Source organism: Lissotriton helveticus, chromosome 5_1 (genome assembly GCF_964261635.1).
Source record: "Lissotriton helveticus chromosome 5_1, aLisHel1.1, whole genome shotgun sequence".
Lineage (NCBI taxonomy): Eukaryota > Metazoa > Chordata > Amphibia > Caudata > Salamandridae > Lissotriton > Lissotriton helveticus.
Window position 1 is genome coordinate 1535929599 of NC_136065.1, and position 24447 is coordinate 1535954045.

The 24447-nt window shown below is 42.7% G+C and overlaps 1 protein-coding gene across 4 annotated transcripts in view; it reads left to right on the forward strand.

Annotated features, from left to right (window-relative positions):
* The window catches only part of RAB7B (RAB7B, member RAS oncogene family), a 197381-nt gene that overhangs the window by 150726 nt on the left and 22208 nt on the right, over window positions 1-24447 (forward strand). For 3 of the 4 annotated variants that reach the window (XM_078644588.1, XM_078644585.1, XM_078644587.1), the window contains one exon: window positions 21003-23239. In XM_078644588.1, the coding sequence (XP_078500714.1) occupies window positions 21003-21092 (90 nt within the window). In that variant the 3' untranslated portion in view covers window positions 21093-23239. Of the gene's footprint in view, window positions 1-21002; window positions 23240-24447 lie in introns of those variants that run through there. The other variant, XM_078644586.1, reaches the window with a different exon arrangement.

The window sequence follows — 24447 nt, forward strand, 5'->3', positions numbered from 1 at the left end:
GTCTTAGGCAACGTATGCTAATTTAAAAGCTGCAAATTGTACTTGTGCTCTAGCAAATGGGGATATACTACCTACGTAGGCCCCAGAAATGTCATGGGATTTCATCTTAAAACTACATAAACAAAAATGTCCTGATTATGAGTGGGCCGGATGGTGATGAGGTATTTACAGCACTTAGTAAATACTGACACCCAGAATACATTATTGATCAGGAGTGTCAGTGACACCGGGCTGAGCACCCCACAAGGTCAAGGAATATCTCCTGACAGATGTAGTATACCAAGTGGACGAGCAGACAAAGGCATACCCCAGGAAAGAACGGATACAGAGTAAAGCACAGGAACAGGATAGAGAAGGCAAGCAACCTTAGCATGAACAAACAGGGAACGGACTAATAATGGACAAACACTCTGGGCCACAACTAGGATTATACACAGGTAAGACTCAGAACTTCCCATAGCAACAGGGAATGTCAATGCCTCTGTGCAGATTACTCTTACAGATAGTCACAATGCAATCCCCATAGAAATAAGGCAGCAGACCTGATTATGTCTCTTAACCCCAGGACACAAACAAGGATTGTACTTACATACACAAGACAAGACAACCCCTTATGGGTCCTGCTGGTGGCGACAGTGGAAATTCCTAAGAAAAATAGAAAAGGCACAGTGTCAAAGGCAGTTAAGACTACATATAACACAAGACAAAGGATTGGCAGGAATTGCCTTGTGGAAACCATGAGACACCCCTGTACAAAGGATTGCACATATAAACAAGTGAGGACCAAATAGTACGCTTACCAGACACAAGAGGCTAAGAGGAAAATACAGAGCAAGCACTAGAATGGAACCTACGAGCTGTAGGAAATAGCCAGGAGCAAGGTATTCATATGAGAACTGGAGAACAGGCAAGTCAGCACAAGGTTTCTAGGAACTGTAACAATCAAGAGACTGGAACTTCAAGGGAACTAGAGATTACAATAGAACCACAAAGAAAGGGAACAAACAATTGGCACAAGGAGGATACTGAGGAGAAAATACAAGAACTAAGGTAGAAGCAAAAGGAATAAGTAAAGGGCAAATACTAGCAAGAACAAACTGGGAACAATTAGAAAGGGGCTGCACTAAAGGGCATACAAAAAGGCAGACAAGGGAGAAACGTAAAAGCAAAGCAGGGTTGGGATAATCTGTAACAGGCTGCACAGGAACAAGACACATGTTATTGGCTGAAGCAAGGCAGGAACTGGACTGGAAAACAAGCAACAAGAGGTCTGGTACACAAAGCAACAAACGTCCATGCACGAACAAGGAGCTTCAGCAAATTGCAGCTTATAAGCAGTTCCAGGCAGCAGGAAGCCAATGGCAGAGTCACATGACTGGGCTTCACAAGACTGTCCACATGTATGTGCAAGTCCAGTCTCTCACAAGTCCTGGAGGAGATAATTCAGTGCTGAGGAACAGCAGGACTACTCCCATAGAGAGCAGGGATGTATGATGTTACAACGCAGGCTATTACAACGCCTGCCTTTACAACGCGGTTTTTACATCGCATACCATTACAACGCATAGCGCTTTTGGGTGCTGGATAGTGAATAGTTTAATTTACTATTCCAACTCCAGTCCCCGTGGACACTAGGGAAGGTTATTGGATAGTAAACTAACCTATTCCCTATCTTAGAGCGCCCCCCAGAGCAATGCGTTGTAATAGTTTGCGTTGTAATGACCGCGTTGTAATGGTAGTGCCTTGTAAAAGTTTCGTTGTAAGTGATGTTTACCAGAGAGCAGATTCCAGGTCTTATTGCATACTTGGTAGTGCATTATGGAATCCGAGATCCGTGGAAGCAAATGTAGGCTTTCAGTTGCATATAAGATTTAAATGGGAAGCAGGCAGGAGTCAGAGAGGGGCTTTGGATGAGTTTTACTAGTGATTTACAGGCTGCAGATGGTCCATGTAAAGCATCCCCAGAGGCGGAACAATGGAATCGTAACAAGGATTGTTAAATTGCTCCTATTCTCAGCTGTCATTTGAGAAACTGAGGGGCTCATTTATGAGCCCCTACGTCACTTTTGCGCCACCGCTGTGTCACTTTTTGTGACGCACCAGTGGCGTATTTACGAAGTGACGCATCTAGGTAGATGCGTCACTTCGTAAACCCCTGCACTACATTATACTTGTGCCAGGTATAATGTATGCAGGGTGGGCGTAACCTCGCAAGAAAGGGTCGTAGAAGTGGCACAGCGAAATCTATGAGATTTTGCTGCGCCACTTCTAGAACGCCAATGCATCAAAACCTTACGCCTGCCTCATGGCAGGCGTAAGGGTGACGCAGGCCCTTTCACACATGGGGCTTGCCCCATGTGAAAGGAACATTGCTGGGGTTGCGTCAGGCTTCTGACACAACTCCAGCAATGTGCCACTTTTTGCGCTGGCAGGTACGTCAGTTTTACTGACATATCTGTCCTTCCTTGCGACATGATGCGTCATATTATAAATATGACGCATCATTGGTGTCGCAAGGAGGGCGCACTGAGAAGTGGCGCATCGCTGCTTTCACGCAGTGATGCTCCACTTCTCATAAATGAGGCCCTGAGAAATTGCATGCAGATGTTGGTGTTTTCCATGCCAAATTCTGCATGCAGTAGAATTACTACTGCTTCTCACATGTTGAATTTTGGCCGGGGGAAAATTGAAGGGTGGGAAGTACTTACTACATAATACATAACTTCTATCCATGCACAAACTGGGATTTACAAAAGGGCCTGAATTTCATGGTCCACTTGTAATAATCTGTGCCAAAGAGTGTAGAATAAAGATCTGTAATAATGTTTACAAAGGTTCAGAACATACAAACCATTCACTATTCACTGCAGGGAAGGAGCTGAACAGCTTAGCATGACACAGTTATGGTTTTGTTTTAGTAACTCTCATTACTCACAAGAATAATCGTTTTGTCCTTAGGGGCCTTGTTATTGAAAATACTGTAAGGAATCTCTATGAAAGTAATAGAAAAGGGTATCTGCAATAGATTCAGTAATGATTGGGTACGATTAGGGAAAGACTGAAGAATTAGCACAGAGCTCTATATAGATGACAGAGAAACCCAGTGGCTGACATATAAAGACCTTTGAGGAGGCAAAGAAAAGAAGCAGGGGAGGGGATGCAAAGTGAAGTGAGGCTATTGTTTCCGAAGTTCTGTAAGGAACAGCAGACTGAACACATGAGAAAAGTGTGAAGGCGCTGATCACTGAGAGCTTAGCAGCAGTATGCAAGAGCTGAGTAACCAGCTACATGTGCAGATGATAGCAAAAGAGCAATCTCAAGACAAGGGAATGACGGAGACTGATGTGCAAGTGTGGCAGTAACGCCACGTAGAAGAGTCTAGCCCTGCAGGGTTAGAGGATCGTCTGCCTAAGGTTGTATATCCAGCCACCTGGACACAGCCCAGAAAGAAAAGAGGCACTATTAAGTGCTTATTACAAGAAAGGGTAGCTGATATTGTTGGACATTACTTAAGTTGAGGTTTCAAACAAATTCAAAACATACACTCAGTTGGGCCTCAAGGCGCATAAATCAACCCCCGAATTCTGATGGAGCCTTCATAACGCAAGTGCAGAACCTTTGTATCCACTGGGATTCAACAACCATGAAGATGCATAGGTGTAACACCTGCCTAGACATCTATTACAGGATTCAGAGTGGCTAGAGGTAAAGGATTGGGATCAGTGGAAAGAAGCCTAGCAGAACTATTCACTTTTATCTTTGGATCTCCCAGCCGGAGGGCTCAGAATTTGTGAAAGCAGCCTGGAGCATTGCTAGGGAACCAGCACTAGTTCCTCCAAAGGGGCACCTTCAGGTCCAAGAAGATCCCCATCATCTGCCGGGAACCCTCAGAGCTTCCATACTGCCCCTTGTCACCTTCAACCTCTACACTTGACCTTTTGAGGCTCTACTATCCAATAAAGGCATCAAAAGTAATCAATATACTGATGATACACAACTCTACTTAAAGGTTTCCACTGCTCAAAACATCCAATGCCTCACGCACTACCTGCACCTTTTCCAGACCTGGATGTCCAGCACCTACCTGAACCTCAACTCAGCCACATTTACACAATTCCTGTAATTTGCTAAGTACAAGAAATATTACAAACCTGACCTGAACCGTGACACTTGGATTCTCACTTGACACCAACCTCAGCCTCAAGGCGTTCAATACAATGCATTAGTTCTCGCATTTATGAGAGTTTAAGCTATTGGCATTGTAAATGACAATGCCTTTTATGTATGTCTCAAAAATCAACACATAAGTAAACTGCTTTACAATGCTGACAGCTCAAACTCTTGAAAATGTGCTACCTACTGCATTGCAAATGCGTATTCTATTGGAAAGGTGGCAACCCTAGCAGTTGGCTGAATGGAAACAGTTAAGCCAGGATGCGTACGGCTGGAAGGGGGGTGCACTGGAGGGGGTAGGAGGTTGGGTGTTAACGGATAGGCATTGAGGGGGACTAGGGTGGGAACATTAGGGATATGGTTGAGCAGCATTAGAAAAGATGGCAGGGTCAGGAGTGAGTTTTGTGATGGACAGGAAAAGTAAGGGCAGGGGATGAAATGGGTGGACGGAGTGTGCAGGTACAGCTCAGTGCATTGCGGGTTGAGGGGGACCCAGGTTCAGACTAAAAGTTGTAGCCATGGCAGAGAGTTCAGAGAAAGTGGCCAATGCTCTTGCGGGGTCCAAGGACGTGGAGCAGTGCTTGACGCCTATGAGTACGGCCGCTCCGGAGTCGTGCACAGAAAGTTTGATAGAATGTGCGAAACAATGCATATACTTTACAACCAAAAAACAAAGGGGTACACACAGACACAGCGAGGGTCTAGAGAGGGCTGGGAGTGCGATTAGCCAAAAGCACAGCTATACTTCTACTGCTCTTTGTGCCTATTGCCTGATCATATGCCTTGTTCTCTGGTGCAACAAGTGCTGGATTTTGGGGCAGATGCTAAGTACAGTGTTTGGTGCAATTCACCCCCACTTTGGGGGGAGGCGGTATCTTAGGTGCTTGGGTAAATTAACTAAATAGTGTCATGGAGAGTGCCTAGATGCAAGGAGGTAGGGGCAGATGTGTGTGCCTTAATGCAGGACTAGTAAACACCGCATGGACATGGGGTTCGGTAATTTGCTCGGGCATGGTTTGTAATGATAGTGTTTGTAATTTATATTTTGATAAGCTTCAGGGAGGTGAAGTGAGTGGAGATTCACACCTTAACTTACAAAACGATCTGAAAAAGCTGCGCACAAGCTACTCGGCCACCATGATTTAATGTTAAAAATAAGCAAAGAGTTCTCCAGAAGGGCTAATGTAAACAATACCATAAGGACACATGTAAAAGGTCCAGTCCTGATGGGAGGTTACAAAGAAGACATGGAGGTACTAAGAGAGAGACTAATAAGCTTATTAACACATCAAAAGCCAACATTTACGAAGGACAGTCACAGCAGCTAATTAAAAAGATGGGTGGAGAGTGGGCGGAGCTTCAAGTTCATACCTCAATACAGCATGCCTCGCAGAGCAGCGAGCCACCGAGGTTCGACCTAAAAATAGCCTGGTAGCAGCTCTCTCTTGTAAAGAATGTGAACCCATTTCTTCCAGAAAGTGACTTCAGAACTGCAGTTTAAGCCTGTGCACTCTCACATCTGGATGGTGGTAACACTCTGCTCCACGGCTTCCCAGATTCCAAATCCCCCACAATGAAGGCATCCTGTACACTACAGTACATCTCGTCAAGAGCCTGAAGAAATATGATCACATCATTCTCATCCTGATGAAACCTCATTGCTTCCCCTTGCCGGCCCACACTATCCTCAACACCAGATGCATCATGTACAAAGCCATTACGACTAGAACCCCTGCTTTTGTTGCAGGCAAGCTCACCATCTTTGGCGGCTCCCAGTAGCCCCTAACCAAGCCACCATCAGAGTGTAGACTAAGAAGGGTAAAACATAAAAACAAGGCAGCAGGCCTTTTCCATCTATGCACCCAAGATCTGCAACAAACCCCTCTATCCTCAAGACCATCCTAATGCTGCTCCACTTTAGGACAGAGCTGAAGATGCATCTCTTTAAAGAACAGTACATACCACTATATTAACAGTGCACTCCTGCTCCCAGAGATAGTCTGTGTCTTGTAACACTTGTTGATTGTACTTTCTGTTTTCCTTTCACCCAGTGAAGCTCTCTAGTACCTTTCGGCTACATTCGGGCACTACATATACCACCTACACACAAACATTTCAGTCCAAGCGGAGTTGGATCCTGTGCCACCTCGTGAATAGTACAGATAAGTGCTGTAAGCTCTCCCTTATTCCTCTCTGTAGGTACTGACACCGATGATGTTGTTTGAGGAAGAGATAAGAGCTTGGCCTGTGGCTGTTTGATATACATGTGCTGGAATATCTTTTCTTCTGCTTTAACCGCCTACCACACATGCTTGCCACCAGCAACCTAGGCAATCCAGTTCCCACATAGGGAGGGTGCTGGGTAGTGTTGGAGGAGGCGCAAGAAGGGTTATGGAGTGGGACCCTGAGCACTAAACAACATTTGCCGATTTGGTGCACAGCCAAAACCAAAAGCAGTTTGGGAGTATTCCTACTGCCATTTCAGACCCCTATCCTCCTCAGCAGCAGTGATGATGGAGTTCCCTTATCTAGCAGGTCGGGCTTGGCTAACTCTATCCTATCAAACAGCTGCAACTGGGCCTAAGGAGGGCAGTCAGAAGGGAAAGACAAATTCCCACAGAGAGGTGGGTGTTCTGTTTGTTCCATGGGTTCTTAAGCAGAGGCCTCCAATCACCCACAAGAAGTTATGAACCTGAGGGCACACAGTCTGACAAAAAACACCTCTTTTTCTGGGATGATGAGGTGTGTACCCTCGTCAATTGTAGCTATCACAAAGAAAGACACAGCCTTGCAGAAGAACATAAACAAACAGTGCCGGCTTTGTGTAAAGATTGTGTAAGTGTTTGTAAGGCCTGAAAACAAAAAAATAGATGGTTTCATCCTGAGCAGTGTTGACTAGTGATTTTACCAGGGAGGGGTCGCAGTGGTGTCTGGGGGGCACACATTCACATCATTCACATCCATACATTCACACATGCACAAACATACACATTCACAACACTTACTAACAAATACACATACATTCATACATACACGCACACCCCAAACATTAAAAAAAACATAAAACTCATGCAGATCTCTGAGAGGAACGCCTCGGATGTCCCAAGAGGATTGGGACTGTTTCCTTCCAATGAGGGAAGGCAGCTGCCCCAAACTTGTTACAGAGTGGGATAGGGCCAGTGGGACTACTGACCCCACCCCACTCTGTGACGAGGTGTCACTGATTGATACTTGGCCCTGGGTACTTCATGGCTTAAAACTGAAGCACCCAGGTCCAAGGCAGTGGGCAACGCTACTACGCTATGTGAAGGTTACCACTTGAAAAATGCGGTTTTGAAACTATTTACTGCATTTACATTCAAAGCTATTTTTGGGTCTCCCATGCTGTGTCTAGGATATGGGCTTGAAAAAATGCCCACCTTTTTCATTGGTTCCCGTTGCTGTCCTTTAGAAATGCTGGCTTTTTATTGGTGAATACACTTAGTAGTCCCTCCTACATGTGTTCTTAATGTTCAGCTTATTTATACGTAGAAGGAACTCTTTTTGTAGTTGGCCTGCATCTTTGCCCATTAACTGTTCTGTTTACTTGTGCAGTGAAACGTCTGTTGCATCATTTGCTTACTGTTGCTTTATCTCTCCATGCCTCCCCTCACCCCTTCCAAAACACTGCTTCGGTTGCTTCATATCCCTAAATCTCCCCATGCCTCCCACTCACCCCTCCCACAACACTGCCCCTCCCAGGCCACTGCTGTTTTGCTTGTTTTTTTGTTACTTAACAAATGCTTTTATTTATACAGCGCACCTAGCCATGGGCTTGGGGAAATTAAACAATCAGCCCATTATCACAGGATGTTGAGCCTGGCAGCAGACTCAAACCGGGATCCCCAGCTCACCAGTCGGCAGCTCCCACCACTGCGCAATTTCCTCTGCCTAGCCATGTTGCAGGGTGCAGTACCATATGTGGCCAAAAGATGATCCAAGTGGCATCCTTTGATACTGCACCCTCACAACTGCATATTTCACTCCCAGCGCTATGGCACCATTGCAGGTGAGAGATTGTCATCTGGATGTTCCTCAACTGTCTTCATCTAAATGGGGGCAAGACAGAAAATATTTTGTTTGCCAAAGCTCAGCTCTATTGGATGGAGGATTGGTGTCTGGAAGAACTTGGTCCCACCCTCTTGCCCAGTAGAACTGCTAGGAATCTGGGCATACCAATAGATGACCAAATATCAATAACCAGTTCACCTCCATATATGGAACATGTTTTGGTATTATGTGACTCCTCAAGAAAATCTTTAGGTGGCTTCCGCTGAGCTCCCGTAAAATATTCACCCAAGCTTTCAATCATCATCCACTTGGAATACTGCAATGCCCTCATCCTCGCCTCTAACAAATTACTTTTATAGAAAGTACAAGTTTTCTAAAACACATTGCCTGTATGATAAACAACCTGCCCCATCAACCCCCACACTCAGAGCCCTACATTGGCTCCACATCCACGCGAAAGCACTGTTTAAACTGCTCTGTCTGACCCATAAATCCTTATTCAGGTTCTGGCCCATAATACCTTCAGAACAGATTTACTCCTTACCTTCCAAACAGGAAATTGCGATCGAGCAATCAATTTTTGTTATGTCCCCGGTGTAGCCGCACTGCTATACATGGGGGTCGAGCCTTTTCTTATCTTGGTCCGCTCCACCTGAAAAAACTTCCTCTGTTCATCCATGTGTATTCAAGTCTATCTGACTTAAAAAGAAAACACCTTAAAACTTGGTTGGTTTAATACTGCCTCTATTCCATTTACCTGCCGAACGTGCACCGAGATGTCCCTATGGGGATGAGTTATGCGCCATAGCAAGACTTAAATAACATAACATAATATAACTACATTAAAAAAAAAAACTGAGTTCTTTATTGCCATTTATATTGCCAATAGCTCCAACACTAAACAAATGTGAGAAATATTGTATTTCCAATGCTTGTTATTTATCTGCTCATGGATTACAAAAAATATTTTTCTTGTCTAGCAGGTAATATTTACTGTCATCAAAGAAAAGCCCTCTTAGAAAGAAATCTATCTCTCTGTTCCTTTTCGCCAATGTAATAAATATTCGAGTTACCTTTCAAGATGTCCAACCAGTACCCCTTCAAGTACTAGCATTAAGGACGAATGGTCTGGCCTAAGTGCAAGTTCATTATTGTTTCTGATTGAATCTTTTTAGAGCCTGACATCTTGCATACTAGTGCACTTAAGCAGAATGGCCAGACCCTTTACCTTTTCTGACCTCTTCCTAAATAGTAATTTACGAAGCAGGCTTTTCCCTGGCAACTACAACTGCAGACATGCTGCTACAAGAGTGGCCAGAGCTTTACCAATAACTTGAGACTTAATCCGCCGGTCTATAAAGGGTTCCTGAAGGGTCAAATTCAAGCTGGTCTTTTTGGCTTCAAAGTTTAGCAGAGGCCAGGGCCCCATTATCTGCAGTCCTGCTTTCTGTGCTCTTAAGTTGGTGGCTGCAAATATAGAGCCATAGACGATGTGAGGCTGACAAGGCTAAGGCTATTACACTATTCTAGAAGGGTGCACATTGTGAGTATAAGACTTAAATTGTGATGCCCACTTCCTTCTGAGCTTAGCCTCAAACCGAGTCATCCTCTCTTCCAGTCCACCTGCAAGATCTAAGAGGTAGTTTTCAGTTTCTCAGCATGGGTGAACCGCTGTAATCTGTTGTTCACCTGCCTCTGTAAATTTGCAGTTCCCCAGTCTCGTTTAGAGGGGAGGTCACTTTCATGTTTCTGATGGCAGAGCCTCAGTTGTTTTGCCGCAGAAACCTTATTTTAAGAGTCAACTGAGTGCACAACAGTGGTGGTGAACCCAGAGGAAAGATACTTGATTTTGTACAGTGAAGCTCAGTTTTCAGGGGTGGAGGATTCCTATTGTGTTAGGAGGTAGTGTTTTCTGAAGAGATGTGTCTTTAGGTTTTTTCAAAATTGCTAGAGGGTAGGAGCCATTCTGATGCTTTTACGGTGATTGTTCTAGATAACTTGTGCACAGATGGAGAAGGCATGCCTTCCGTTTTTTTCTAGTCTACCAATGTATGCGCTCTTTCTTTGGTGCAGTCCACCTTTGGAGGTTATTTTCTCATCCAGTTATGGATAAGACTTGTTTCTGGTTTTACGTGATGCAGATTGTCTTGAAAATTATGTTATCAAATGTAGTTGCTTCATTGTTGGGGCGATGTGGCATACTTCTTCAAGCCTATGAAGAGGTGCACTGCAGTACAAAGGATACTTCTCGGAGGGAGAGGGGCACTCTGGTATAAGTAAGGGCGTTGATCAGAGTGTTACCTTCATCCAGGTAGAGTGCTAAGACATGAGCTGTAGCTCTGAAGTCAGTTTCAGGGAGGAAGACCTTCCTTTTTTTCAAAATGGAGAGCTGTTAGCCTGTTGTGCTGGTTTTCTTGGCAATTCATTCTTTGAAAGATTGCTGTATAGTAATGGTGAATCCAGGTAATGGTGCATTGGCTGGCAAGCAAGATATATTTGTCATTCTCGGGTTGAGCTTTATGTAAGCACTGAATTAGACTGAAGCAGAGTTTGAGTTGCTGAATGTCATGTGGTGAAAAAAGTTCTGATTTAGTTGCATGTCATGGGTTGTCAGCTATTGAAGGATGCCAGGAGTTCTCTAGCCTGAGGTTCTCAGAATAAAATCCTGATAACAGTGTCTAAAGAGAGCAGAGTTGGTATTCCTGACTGTTGTATTGCAAAGATGCCTAGATACATGCAGTTTCTGAATAGCTGCCTCCTTGCCCAGGTGAAGCATATACCTATATTTCTCTAAAGCATCCCCCAGCAACAGGGAGTTGACAAACACATATACATGTCAGGCAATAGTTGGGCATCTTCGCTATAACATTGGCTTGTCTGACGAAGAGATCACCGCATTGGTACATTTTCTTTCCATATGGCAAAAAACTATGCAGGTGAGTTTCCAAAGACAAATATTGTCTGTTTGTGGGAGCCTGATACATATTGTCCTGTATATTGTACATTTTATCTCAGAGAATTGCTCCTTCCTGAGCATGTTTGAGAACCTGGTGGTCAATGGCCAGGGCCGGCTTTGGTGTCGGGCAATTGCTTCCCCACCACAAGAAGGTTATGTGATGGATACTGCCTCCAAGCTCTTGCCCATGACCAAATAGTAGCAGGTATTCATGGTCTGGTACTGGCCTTTGTAGTGGCTTCTGCGTCTGTGTCAGGAACCACCAATCAAGGACTCTTGTAAGGAGAAGACCTGGATGGGAAATCTACTGGAGCAACTGGTCCTGGGTGGACAGCTGGGATAGGGCCATCTTTGTTGAAACACACAGAAGGACTGGAATCCAGGGATGATTTTAGGCACCTGCAATTGCTCCAGCATTGGCAGCTGTTCTAGCAGGGTAGATGAGAGTCTTGCTGGGATTGTCAGGAGCTGTGCCAGCACGGAAGCAGAATCCCATGCTTTTAGCTTCACATTCAGAACCTCCAAGGATTACAAGATAAGAATGAGAACAGCATACACCCAATCGTGCACTTGAAGCTGAGGTGAGCTGGGAGGGGTTGGTGAGCCTCAGGTCCACATGTCTTTCTCTGGTGGGTCCAATAATTCTAACCTGCCTTCTGTGGTGCCCACCTTTCCATAGAAGAGAATAGATAGAGAAGAACATAGTGAGCAGATGCAATCACTGAAGATTAGTAGTAATTCCATTGAAAGCGCTCTGACATCAGTCCCAAAGTCATTAGTAAATGTTCCTATATCAGCCAATATCTTAGGATGTACCAATGGCACAATGAAGCTTTCAGTAACAAACTAAGAGGACAGATACAAAGAAAGATTCCTGCCAGTGACAAAGGTGAAACTCAAGAAGGAATTCATGACCAGAAGAAATTGTAAATCAGAGAAATGTTCCAGGTAAAGTTACAAATCAGTCAAGAAGATCAAGAAAGACAATGGGAAGCCATGATTTGGAGATGGTCAGAACCAAAGTAGTAAGTCAAGACAGGTGATTAGATTGAACAAGTCATGGCCAGAAAGGGTCATGTATCATTTACCTTGTTGAAGCAAGTTCAAAATACAAAACAAAAGCATGTTATGAACATTATGGGTCAAAATACAAGAAAAATCCAGCAAGTCTATGATAAACATGTAACATAACCCAAAAGAAATGTTGGGGAGCTTAGAGTAATTACAAGCACTAATTTTATAGTGTTTGCGTTGATCTTATCCCTGTTAAAGCAACTATGTCCCATGACTTCTGGTTCATATGGTGCTGTTGTAGCTAATCCCATGACCTCATGCCTGTGCTGATATTCGCATGAACCTGTCTGTATCACTGTTTCACCATTTATTTGAGCATCATTCCCTGAGACCTGCAGTCAGTGCAGAAGACATTGCTGTAATGCGCAGGTGAGTTTCCAGCATGTCGTAGAAGGGCACTGGTGCTAACAGTGAAATAACACCCTTAACCAGGTCTCCTGGTTCCGCAGCCATTGACCAATATCCTGCACCACATCTCCCACTGGCAGTGACTACTATGGAAGCAGTAAGCTGCACAAAAAAAGACAGGGAAAAAGTGTTACATGTACGATGGAAATAACGGACATTTATACTGGAATCGAAATTGGCAAAGTATATCTTTCCTATCGTACATGCACTCTCAGGCAACCATACTGGCACATGCAAAATACGGAGGTAAGACTCGAAGCACTCATATACAAAACGGAATATATGTAGAGGCACACATGCAGACACAGGAAAGACATTCAGGCAACATAATTTGTCTATCCCCTCCTTCCCCTGACATGCGGGTAGGTTCTGCGGGCAAGTCCGGACTGCGGACAGGTACCTCAACTTGAGGATATCAAGCACACAGGAGATGACCGTTGAAGCCTTCCTCATTCCTAAGTAGGGTCCCACTTAGAGATTGCAGGACCACCTGGCCTGCACTGTATTTTCCAAGTGGAAGGTAGTATCCCCCTTCCCTTGATGTGTAGCACTCACCATTTTTGATATTTAGGTCCTGATAAATTGCTCCTTTGAGCATGAAACATGTTGACCTCCAAGTAGATTTAGACACCGCTGGATCATAGCACTAGCGTGTCCCACTCTACTCACTGTTTTTATTAAAGTAGTGAACCACACCATTAAGTTTCCCAGTGGATTCACAAACTTTTTTTTAACACTCCCACTATCACTTACACGTCTACACTCTCCCTAATACCCTCATACCCACATGCACCAATTGGCAGGAACAAAAGATCTCCGATAAAGAGCCCCTTTAAGGGAGCCCGTCAAACATTGCAGCGCCAGTTTGACGAGGAGTGTTGTAAATACGTTTTATCTTATCTATGGGTTGGTCTTTCCTTTGTGTCTTTTACTTAGAACCCTGGCTATGTATTACCTACTGATGTTCTGTAGGGCGTTCTGTGTGAGACAGTTGGAGCTTGGCCAGATGGTGGCTTGTTCACTCGTTTTCTGTACTGTGAATAAACTCCAGTGTTTGCCTTGAAGTTCCCACGTTTCAAGCTGTTTCCTTTACAACATTTTGGCGAAGAGGAACCTACGAAGAATCTGCCAAGCTGTTCCATTTTCACAGCGGACAATTTAAGAAAAACAGAAAACGAAGAAAACAGCCATCAAGAGAGAATCCATAGCGTGCTACGGTTTGTGGAAATTTTCTATTTTAAAAGCGACTTTATTACGACAAAAATCAAAAGAAAAGGTCAAGTTTTCAATTAATTTGAAGGTGAGCGTTTAAACTTCCTTCGCGTGCACGCTCGAGCGCTGTGCCTTTGTAGCAGCGCGTCACGTTCGTTGCCTAGTGACTGTACGGTTGTCTGACGCATGCGGCAATGGTCGTCACGACAACAAAGAGGAAGACGCTCTGGCTGTAGCGTTTCCTTCACGTGCAACTTTGACCTTGTGACGTCGAGACGCAGGACGTCGGCGGCCATCTTTGGTTTCCTATTTACATCCTGTGAGGGAAAAGCGAAGGCAATTATTCGCTGCGCATGCTGCTCCTCCCGAATGTCATCGCATTTCATGTCAGTTGCGGCTACACTAAGGCAGCATCAACGCTTCGATCCTTCACAAAAATTATTGCGAGGAAACTAGTTAGCAGTGTCATAATTTTTCCAAATTGAAGAACGAAAAGCAAAGAAGTAAGCATTATAGTTCTAAATAATTTCATCACCCTTTTTGACTATAAACCAGTTTCTTCAAGTGTGTTTCAGTTTAAGGGTGATTCAATATTCTTCAAAGTGACTATTTAGAACAACTTATTTTCAATTTGGACTCTAACTTAACGTATTTCGTTCATAATGTCTCAACAAGTAAATGTAGCCTTACCTCCTCCTTTGCTCTCTGAACCTGGCAATCCGAGTACTGCGTGGGAAGATTAGGTTGTCATGTTTAATAACTATATAGAGGCTTTAGATGGAGAGGACTTTTCTCCCAAAAGGAAGAAAGTACTGTTAATGACCACCTTGGGGAAGGAAGGGCAAAGGCTATTCAAGTACTTACCTCAAGTTTTACCTTCTGGTTCGCAATCTCCTTTGGATGAATTCAAAGAAGCAATTGCTAGGCTTGAGACAAGATTCGCAAAGGAAGAAAATCTTGTTCTAAACAGATACAAGTTCTACAAAAATAGACAACGTGAAGCAGAAACCGTTGATGATTTTTTGGCTCGGTTACGAGAGTTGTCAGTGAAGTGTAACTTCGGGCAGATGACTGACGAACATATACGTGACCAACTTATTGTTCAGAGTAACAATCGCAAAATACAAGAGAGGCTATGGGCAGCGAAAACCCCAACCTTAAAAGTTGTAATTGAACTTGCTAAAATAGTTGAAGAATCAGAAAAGTGTATGTTAGAATTACAGAAAAGTGGTTTGGACCAGAGTGTAACAGAAGTATCCCACAAATCTGTAATTAATAGTGATAACAGTGATAGTGAGAGTGGAGCTGTCGCAATGGTTAGGAAAAAAGAGTATGTTATGCAAAATAAAAATATGAGTCAAGGTAATAACAAATGGCAAACCAAGGTGTGTTCGAGGTGTGGTAGTAACACCCATAGTTCTGATGCAAACTCGGACATTTTGCTAAAATGTGCAAAAACAAGATGAATTTGAGAGTGACTGTAGTTAGCGAACAACATGAGATAAAGCGTGATGCAAACAAAATTCTTGTTGTGGATGATACGGTAATTAGCCTGGAGAATAGAGAGAGACGTCCTAAAGCTGAGTTTATCATTGATGGCAAAGACATTAGTTTAATGGTTGATTGTGGTTCTAAATGGACGATTATTCCTATGTCTTTGTTGAAGCATGTGTGGGGAAATAGGATCTTAGTGACTTCTGACATTCATCCGAAGGGCTATCAGGGCGAAAAGATTGATTTAGTATTTTGAAGGAGAAATTCGCTTTAAAAACAGATTGATTCATGGAAAGGTCTATGTTTCAACTGATGGTCCAGCCATTTTGGGTTGGATGCATCAATTTGACCTTCATATTATAATCAATCCAAGAGCAGTTGAACCTGTTTTGGTTGTTGAAGATCTTAGTACTGATGACATTCTTCACAGTTATCGAAATGTGTTCAGAGACGAATTGGGAGAGTTACAAGGGTATCATCACAAAATTTTACTAAAGGAAGGTTCCATCCCTGTCCAGCATAAAGCTCGAAGAGTTCCATTTGCTGTTAGAAATGAAGTTAAAGAGGTTTTAGAGGAGATGCTTCAAGGCGGGATAATCGAACCTGTCGAGGCATCATCATGGATTTCGCCAGTAGTTATTTCTCAGAAATCCGATAAGAAAATCAGATTTTGTGTAGATCTGAGATCTCTTAACAAGTGTGTTGTTGCAGATGTCTTCCCGTTACCAAACATTGGTGAGTTAATCTCTACTTTGAAAGGGGCTAAATTCTTCAGTAAGCTGGATTTGAAGCATGCCTTTCACCAGATTCGTCTACATGACGAGTCTAAGCATCTTACAGCATTTATTACTGCAGAAGGGACATTCGAGTTCAATAGATTACCTTTTGGGCTCATCTCTGCAGCTAGTGTCTTTCAGCGGATGGTGTCAGAGGTTTTTAAGGGCATTGATAAAGTCATTTATTTTTCAGGATGACATATTAATTTTTGGGGATTCCTTGAAAGAGCATAATAATGTCCTCCAGCGTGTTTTATGTAGAATTGATGAGGCTGGCCTTACTCTACGGAAGGACAAGTGTTCGTTTTTGTCGCAAGAAATTGAGTATTTAGGTTTTGCTCTCTCGGCTGATGGGGTCAAACCTAAGAAGAATTTACTAGAGGCAATTGAAATGGCTCCATCTCCTGTTGATAAAGACCAGTTGCGGTCTTTTATGGGCCTTATTGAATTTTATTCGAAATTTGTGAAAGACTTTTCTTTTAAAACTGCTCCTTTGAGGAGTTTACTTAAAAAGGGCGTCAAATTTTCTTGGACTTCAGAGCAAGAAACTTGTTTTGTGATGATTAAAAAAGAATTAGTTTCCGCTAAGGTTCTTACTCCTTTTGACATAAAATGTTCATCTATCTTGATGGTGGATGCAAGCAGCATTGGCCTAGGTGCTGTTTTATTACAGAGACATGGCTCAGAGGAGAAAACAATAGCCTTTGCTTCCAGGCCTTTAACATCTTCAGAGCGGAACTATTCCGTAATTGAGCGTGAAGCGCTTGCGGCTGTCTGGGGCACGTATTACTTTAGGACCTTTTTGTGGGGAAATAGGTTTCTGTTACGATCAGATCATAAACCTTTAGTCAATGTTTGTGGCCCCTGGTGGTACTGGAAAGGGGTCACCCAGATTAGCTAGACTAGCTTCACGTCTTCAGGATTTTCAGTTTGAGTTGCAGTTCGTACAAGGTTGGAAAAATGTGCAAGCTGATTGTTTGTCTCGTCTTCCCGTTCAGTCCAATGAGATGGTCGAACCTCAGGATGACTGTGCTATAGCTTTTATGGAGGATGTCCTTTTTCTGAGTTCTGGTTCTTTCACTTGGGATGAGTGGTCTATGGGCATGGAAAAGGATGTTACTCTCAAGAGTGTTGTTGATCTTATCAATAAAGGCTCAAGGAGAGAAAGCACTGTTGAACCCTCCGTCCGTCCTTTCATCAAGATAGTGGATGAGTTATCTCTTCCTAACGTTAATGTGTTGATGAGGGGTGACCGGTTCATTCCTCCTTGTTCCTTAAGGCACAAGATACTTTCCTTGGCACATGAGGGACATCTAGGCCAGACCCTTACCCAACGTAGGGTGAAAGAAAATTTTTGGTGGCCATCTATGGATTCTGATGCTGTAAGATGTGTGGTGCAGTGCGAATTTTGTAAAGAGGGCAAAAAAAGGTTAAAAATTGTGGGATCCAAAGAAAGAGGCGAAATTTCCTATCTCAATCAGCCTTGGCATACAATCTGGTTGGATTTTATTGGTCCTATGGACGAATTGCCTTTTAATCAACAATTTGCAATCGTGGTTATAGATTGTTATTCCAAATGGTTAACAGTGCGTTTTGTAAGGGAAATTACGGATGCCACAATTGATTTTCTCAAAAGTGTATTTATAGATGAGGGTTTTCCTTCATTTTTAATTACCGATAATGGAACACAGTTGACTTCGAACAAAATGAATGTGTTATTGCAAAGTTGTGGAGTAACTCATCGCAGAACTAGTCTCTACAACCCTAGAGGGAATGGTATGTGCGAGAGAGTTAATAGACTTGTGAAGGGCATTATTCAGATGTCTAGTGAGTTTGGATGTTTTTCGGATGATAGGGTTTAGGAACTAGTGCGGGCCTATCGGTCTACTCCTCACAAACAGGGTGATAAATCTCCTTTTGAATTGATGCGAGGACGTCCACCTGTCACGAAATTGATCCCATCGTGGTTAACAAATCTTAATGTAAAACCGTTCTCCCAAGTTACCAGTGACAATGTTTCTTTGCCAATTGTTGTGGGGGATCTGGTCAAGGTTAAACCTGGAAGGTTTTCTAAAGGTCTCAAAAAGTTTAGGGGTCCTTTTTATGTCAAACAAGTGTTTCCCCACTTTATTGTCCTTGAGAATGGGGAGAAATGGAATTTCCGCAGAGTCGCTCTGTATCGAAGACATTCTGGTGTTTCTGGAAATTCTATTTCTAACCCCAGTTTGGGCAATAATGGTTATATGCTCTCTACTCAAATTGTTTCGAATGAATCTTTACAGTCTGGTGCAAGGAGGGAGGTGGGTAGTGGTGATGCTTCTGGTTGTGAAAATCCTCAAACTATTAGTTTCTCTACTCATGATAATGTTACCAGCAATAACAATGCTATTGGTACAAATGTGAGGACAACTGTGAGAAGTTCTCGCTCCCGACATCCACCTGCTTATTTAGGTGATTATGTTTGTTAATTAATTTGTTTATCTTTGGTTTCTTTGTTTTCACTTTTAGGGCTCATGGGAGGGAGATGTGTTGTAAATACGTTTTATCTCATCTATGGGTTGGTCTTTCCTTTGTGTCTTTTACTTAGAACCCTGGCTATGTATTACCTACTGATGTTCTGTAGGGCATTCTGTGTGAGACAGTTGGAGCTTGGCCAGATGGTGGCTTGTTCACTCGTTTTCTGTACTGTGAATAAACTCCAGTGTTTGCCTTGAAGTTCCCACGTTTCAAGCTGTTTCCTTTACAACAAGGAGCAAAACCCAAATGATGAAGCATGACACCTAGCTTGCTGGGTGTGTGAGGGTTTTAGTTCCAGAAGGGGAATCCCCCTTCCCCTTCCCGCCTCACCGGTGGACTTGGCTTGGTTACGCACTCCTCTGCCTTTCTTCTTCTCCCCAGGGAACAGCGTATTTTGTTTGTTGTTACAACATAATTTGACAACCATGTCCATGACATAGGCATGCATATGGGCTGTCAGGGGACCATCTCCGTGTTCTAAATATCCAGAAGGAGACTTAACCCCTAGGAAGGGGCAACTGTTTTATTGTGTGTTTCCCCATTCCCTGGATGTCTGAGCTGGTTACTGGAATGCTGTAATAGAACTTGGTGTGTGGTGTGGAGTGGTAGCTAGGGACAGGGGGACAAGCACAGTTGTAGGGAAAATGGAGCCCCAGCAGGACCATTAACTTAAGGGCTTAACATGAATTAGAACATTCGAATGTTGAGAGCTCCATTGAAAACAATGGAGTGCTCCAGGCTCCTAATGGCAGCTAGAAGCCCGAAGCTCCAACATTCCAATGTTGTCCTTCACACCTGTTGCTGTGAACAAAGGCCTCACGGAGCCCAAGGGGAGGAGTTGCTGCTACTCAGGCCCATATGAAGCTCCCCTTTCTCCTTGCTTTGGTGGCGAAAAATGGCACTACTGCTGTCAGGCTGCTACCTGTACATTTATTCTTGGAGGAGGAAATGCTGAGTTGGGCTGTCCACATTCCTTCTATTTGGATGCATACTTCCATCTCTCTTCGGAGAGTTGGGGTGACTGTCAGATGCTATATCTTGGTAGTCGAGACTGCGCAGGTCCATGCCTCCTCCAGCATCGATCAGGGTGACTACTCCAGCAGTTCTGAGAACCACAGATCACTAACATGCTTGGAACATCTATCGCTTCTTCCTGCTAAAACCACAAGCCTTGTGAGTTTAGCATACATTCACCCCAGATAGAGCACATGACAGGAAAGCTTTTTGCCTAACAATTACAGCATCTCCGGAGAATGACATGGCTGATATTGGGAGGACACTCTGACAATCTTTAGGGGCCCTTGTATCTACAATATGTGCATCTAGAGACCCTTGTGTCGACTATATTTGCTTCCCTAGGCGGCTATTATGCATTTTGTTAACAAGAGCTCTGTGAGAGACCAAAAACTCTCTACAGCATTTTTTATAATAAAACATAGTTCCTAATGTTGTAAAGTTACATCCCAACTCATATATTAGTTATATGTAACCTGCACATGTAGTAATACATGGACATGAGATCTAAGTGATGTTATCATATTATATATTGGCCAAAGTAGCCCTTGCTGTACATTATTATGATATTGCAAGTTACAAGGGAGTTCCATAACCGTATAGAGGAATGAGGCTGTGGAATTCCAAAGTGACTTGCAATATCCTTATCATGTGCGCCAGAGGGTACTTTATCCCATATAATACATGATCACACCATCACCTTTTCCACTAACCACTTAAAACATCTGTGTGTAGCTCTTTCATATGAAAGATTGAGCATGCTTGCAATAAAAATAAAACCTCAAGTGCAAAATTAAACACATCAAAAACCTGTTAGATATTTGTTGCAAACAGATATTTGAATCAATGCAAGTCAGTTTAAAACAATAAAAATGCTGCAGTAGCTTGGAATGTGTAGAAACATGGAGAAAGATTCTAGCTTTTCCCTTACTATTTAATGAGTGTAAAAAATAAAAATGTTCTTTCTGCCTGTCCATTTAGGCTGAAATGTATAGCAGAAAAAGAAAAGCCTCCCTCTGTTTTTATTGCTTTAAACTACTGCTTCAATTATGCTTGTGACCTGACCTGCCTTTGACCTCGGCTGCTGGCAGCAGGAATTGTGACCTCAGAACTAAGCTTTAATAACTTATAATAATCGAGTTCTTACGTCTTTTCTTTATAATCGGTAACTTGGTGCATCACAAGTTGACAATGATAAAGCAATTAGAGACATGTTTATACAGGGATTACAGAATCCCATGTATTATAATGGTATGTATCGATGTAGGACTGGCAGAGCCAGGAATTATTGTTGTAAAATATAACATTATCTTTTTTTAATTTCACAGTACCTGGAATCAGTACAGAGTTTCATGACCGACTCCTTTAAATTGACGCCAACGGATGATGAGCCAACAAAGAAGAGTCCCTGCTGTTGAACCCAATGAGAGGGAATGCCACTCTGATGCTGGGTATGCACTTTGCGCCCATAAGGACACACTGCAAATTTGCACATTTGCCCGGAGTTGTGGTCTGGATATGTGTTACTTCTCGGTGGCATACTATGACGTACAGAATTCCCGCCCTGATGTGTGTCCCCAAAAACATTTAAAGATTTTCCAGGAAACTTAGTCATGGCTGCACCATTCTGCTCTTCAACCAAATGACTTTATAACAGACAAAGTGCACTGGCAATTTTCTCTTCTTGACAAAAGATTGGCATTTCATTGAAAGATCTTACTTTGCAAAATCAACCATTTTATTGAGCATACTGCCCACCTTATCTACCTAAGACAGGGGATCAGACACTCAACTCTTGTGAATGGAAAATCAGAGAAGAAACTTAAATGAAACTGAACTTGAATGTTTTTAAAAGTGACAGGCTTTTTTGTTGGTTATCAGGTAATTCCTCAACAATTCATCCACAAAAGGTGCTATTGCTGATTGATGGCTCGAGATCAACTCAATACTGACTTATGTTAGGAGAGTCATAATCTTCTCTGTACCTTGTACTTTGGTAGTCAGTATTGTGGCTATTTAAAAATTGATATTCAGGGAGTATGCCATACAGACCTAACCTGCCACTCATTGAGCCAGATTCACTAAGAAGTCATGCAATGCATCACAGCAACTAAAGGTGCTGAGCTGTGTTGCGTGAAAGGGAGAGAGGAGAACAGTGCCATCTCAATAGATCAACCTGAATCTATTAAGATAAGCTCTGTTCGCCTCTCTCCCTGCACTGGCGCACATCTGGCACCCATGTACCTACACAGACAGTCTTCCGCCATAGTGCATGGGTTGTTTGTCTGTGAAGCATAGGTTTTTTACTAAGAGGGTTCCCTTCCAGTACAAAAACTATGCTTTAATACAGTACACATGCAAAGTAGGAAAAACAAGAGGAAATTAAATCATCTCTCCTCATTGCGCCTGCCTAGAGGAGGCATTGGATTTTGGACCAAATTCTTGTTGACAATACTTTCTAGTTAGGGATTTGCATCAAAACCCAGGGTGGTTGCATGGGAACGCCGATGCACCACCCATGGAATGCCCCCTTAATGCTAATTAGCGCAACGCAGCGCATTAGAAAACGTTGTGTTACTTTAGGACACTATCAAAGTAAATCCTGATTTACATTGAATGGTTAATCATACCTTAAAACTTTGAATTACAAAAGTAACACACATCCATCGCAAAGCATTAGTAAACTTGGGCCTCAGTGTTTCAAAATTGCTCCTCTTTACAGCAGGTCTAAGCATGTCACACAAGCTCAGTTACTTTTGTGCCAGATTTCTTTGAAAGACTGTAAAATGTGGCTGGTGGTTCATTATGAAATCATTATTCAAGACCAAGCAATATATCAAATAGAACGTTATGGGCTTAAAGGGTCAAACAAATCTTTCACCAGGCATGGAAATGAGGGCTAACTTTAGGAAAACATCTGACTTAATATCATATGCTGTACCCCTGTCTCACCGAATATGGGTTGCTGGATGGTAAGTAGTTATCAAAACCTAAGCACAAAGGGTTAAATTAGTGCAGTGAGATAAAATCACATGGTTAAAAGGTATTTTTAGGTAAGTTCAAAAAGGCCAGTGTAAACCGGATTTTAACTTTTTTGAAGATGTGTAACTGCCACAGTGGAGTGTCTCAGCCCATAAGAGACACTTGAAATCAAACTTGTTATTTTGATTGACACTAGCTTTTTGAGTGCTGGAGAAGTTCCAAAATTGGCTTAATGGGTACTGAATAAGAACAGGTATTTTCTGTTGAGATGTGATTGAGTAATTAAAAAAGGCAAAGGCTGAATAACCACAAAGAAGAAACACTTTTTCCTGTGCTAGTGACAATCCCTACCGCAATAGTTAATGGACCAAATGGGCATACGTTTAAACCTGTCTCAAACATTCCAGTTGCTTCTTCTATACAGACTCCAGAGACTGAATGGCTGCAGAACAGGACTTTGATTTCACAGGTCCATCGTGCCCACCATCAAAGTTTTAAGTACTTGTTTTGTATTGCTGCTATTCTGTTTTATTTCAATATTGAGCCTTTTTTTTAGATAATTAAAAATATGATCCCTCCAAAATAATTTTAGCCCGTTGTGGGTAAAAGTGTTTGGTAAAAGGTTAATCTCAGCTGCCTGTTTTTTCCTGTTCTGTTGAATTTAAAAAATATATATTTATAAAGTATTATATAGCACAAACATGACCCTTGGGGGTATTAAAGCGCATTACTATGTTCAAGGATACAGACCTCATCAAGGAGGGACAAGGTATGGGAGAATCCCATAGAAATAAAACGACAGGTTCCAGGTGGACAACAAGCAAAGAATAAAAATGTATGTGAGAAATAAGCATGCATGCAGGCATAGGGATAAATAATTGCCTGGAGTATAGATCATCATGAGTTCAACTGCATGAATTTGTTCATCAATATTATTTTGACTTGATTTCTTGAAAGAAGCAGTTGAGGGGCTCATTCTGATTTCAGGGGGAAGGGAAGTCCAGATTTTCGGGGCCATGCCTGAGAAGTTTCGGTTGTAAGTTTTGTTTTTGTAAAAGTTTGGTTGTTTCAGTAGTAGGGAACTAGTGGTTCTAGATGTTCTGGCACGACCAGACAACTTTAGTTTTTGTGCAAGTTAACTCAGAGTGTTGAAATGGAGGGCTTTATGGGTCACGCAATTTTCAAATGAAGCCTTGCCTCATATGGAAGCCAGTTGAGAGGTTTCAGGTCAGGAGTGACATGATTATTTCTTTTTGATCCTGTAATGAGCCTAACAAAGTCAAGAGAGGCCATTAGTGGCACCAGTTTAGCTCTGTGTTGGCCGCATAGGGTTGCACTCCTATAGTCCAGTCTGGGAATCACTAGAGCTTGAACAGAGGACTTGAAGTCATCTGGGGGGAAGAAGGATTTTACTTTTCTTGAGATGCTCATGTGGAAGTACACTGCAAAGCTGATGTGTTCCTGCATATTCAGATTCTTGTCCAGTGTTATTCCCGGAGATCTCTTTGACTCTATAATGTGTAATATGCAATTCAGTGCTGTTGGTTGTTTCATCCATACTTCAATGTCCAGTGAATGTTTGGGTTGGGCAATTTGGAGGAATTCTGTTTTGGAGGAGTTTAGTTTGAGGTGGTTAACAGTCAGCCAGTTTTGTGATTTTTGTAGTGTTGAGTTTAGAGACTTTATATTTTCGAGGGAGGAGATTTTTAAGTACAGTTGGATATCATCTGCATACATGTGATAGTGGATGTTAGCTAAATTCAACAGATCATTTAGCGGTTCTAGGAATAC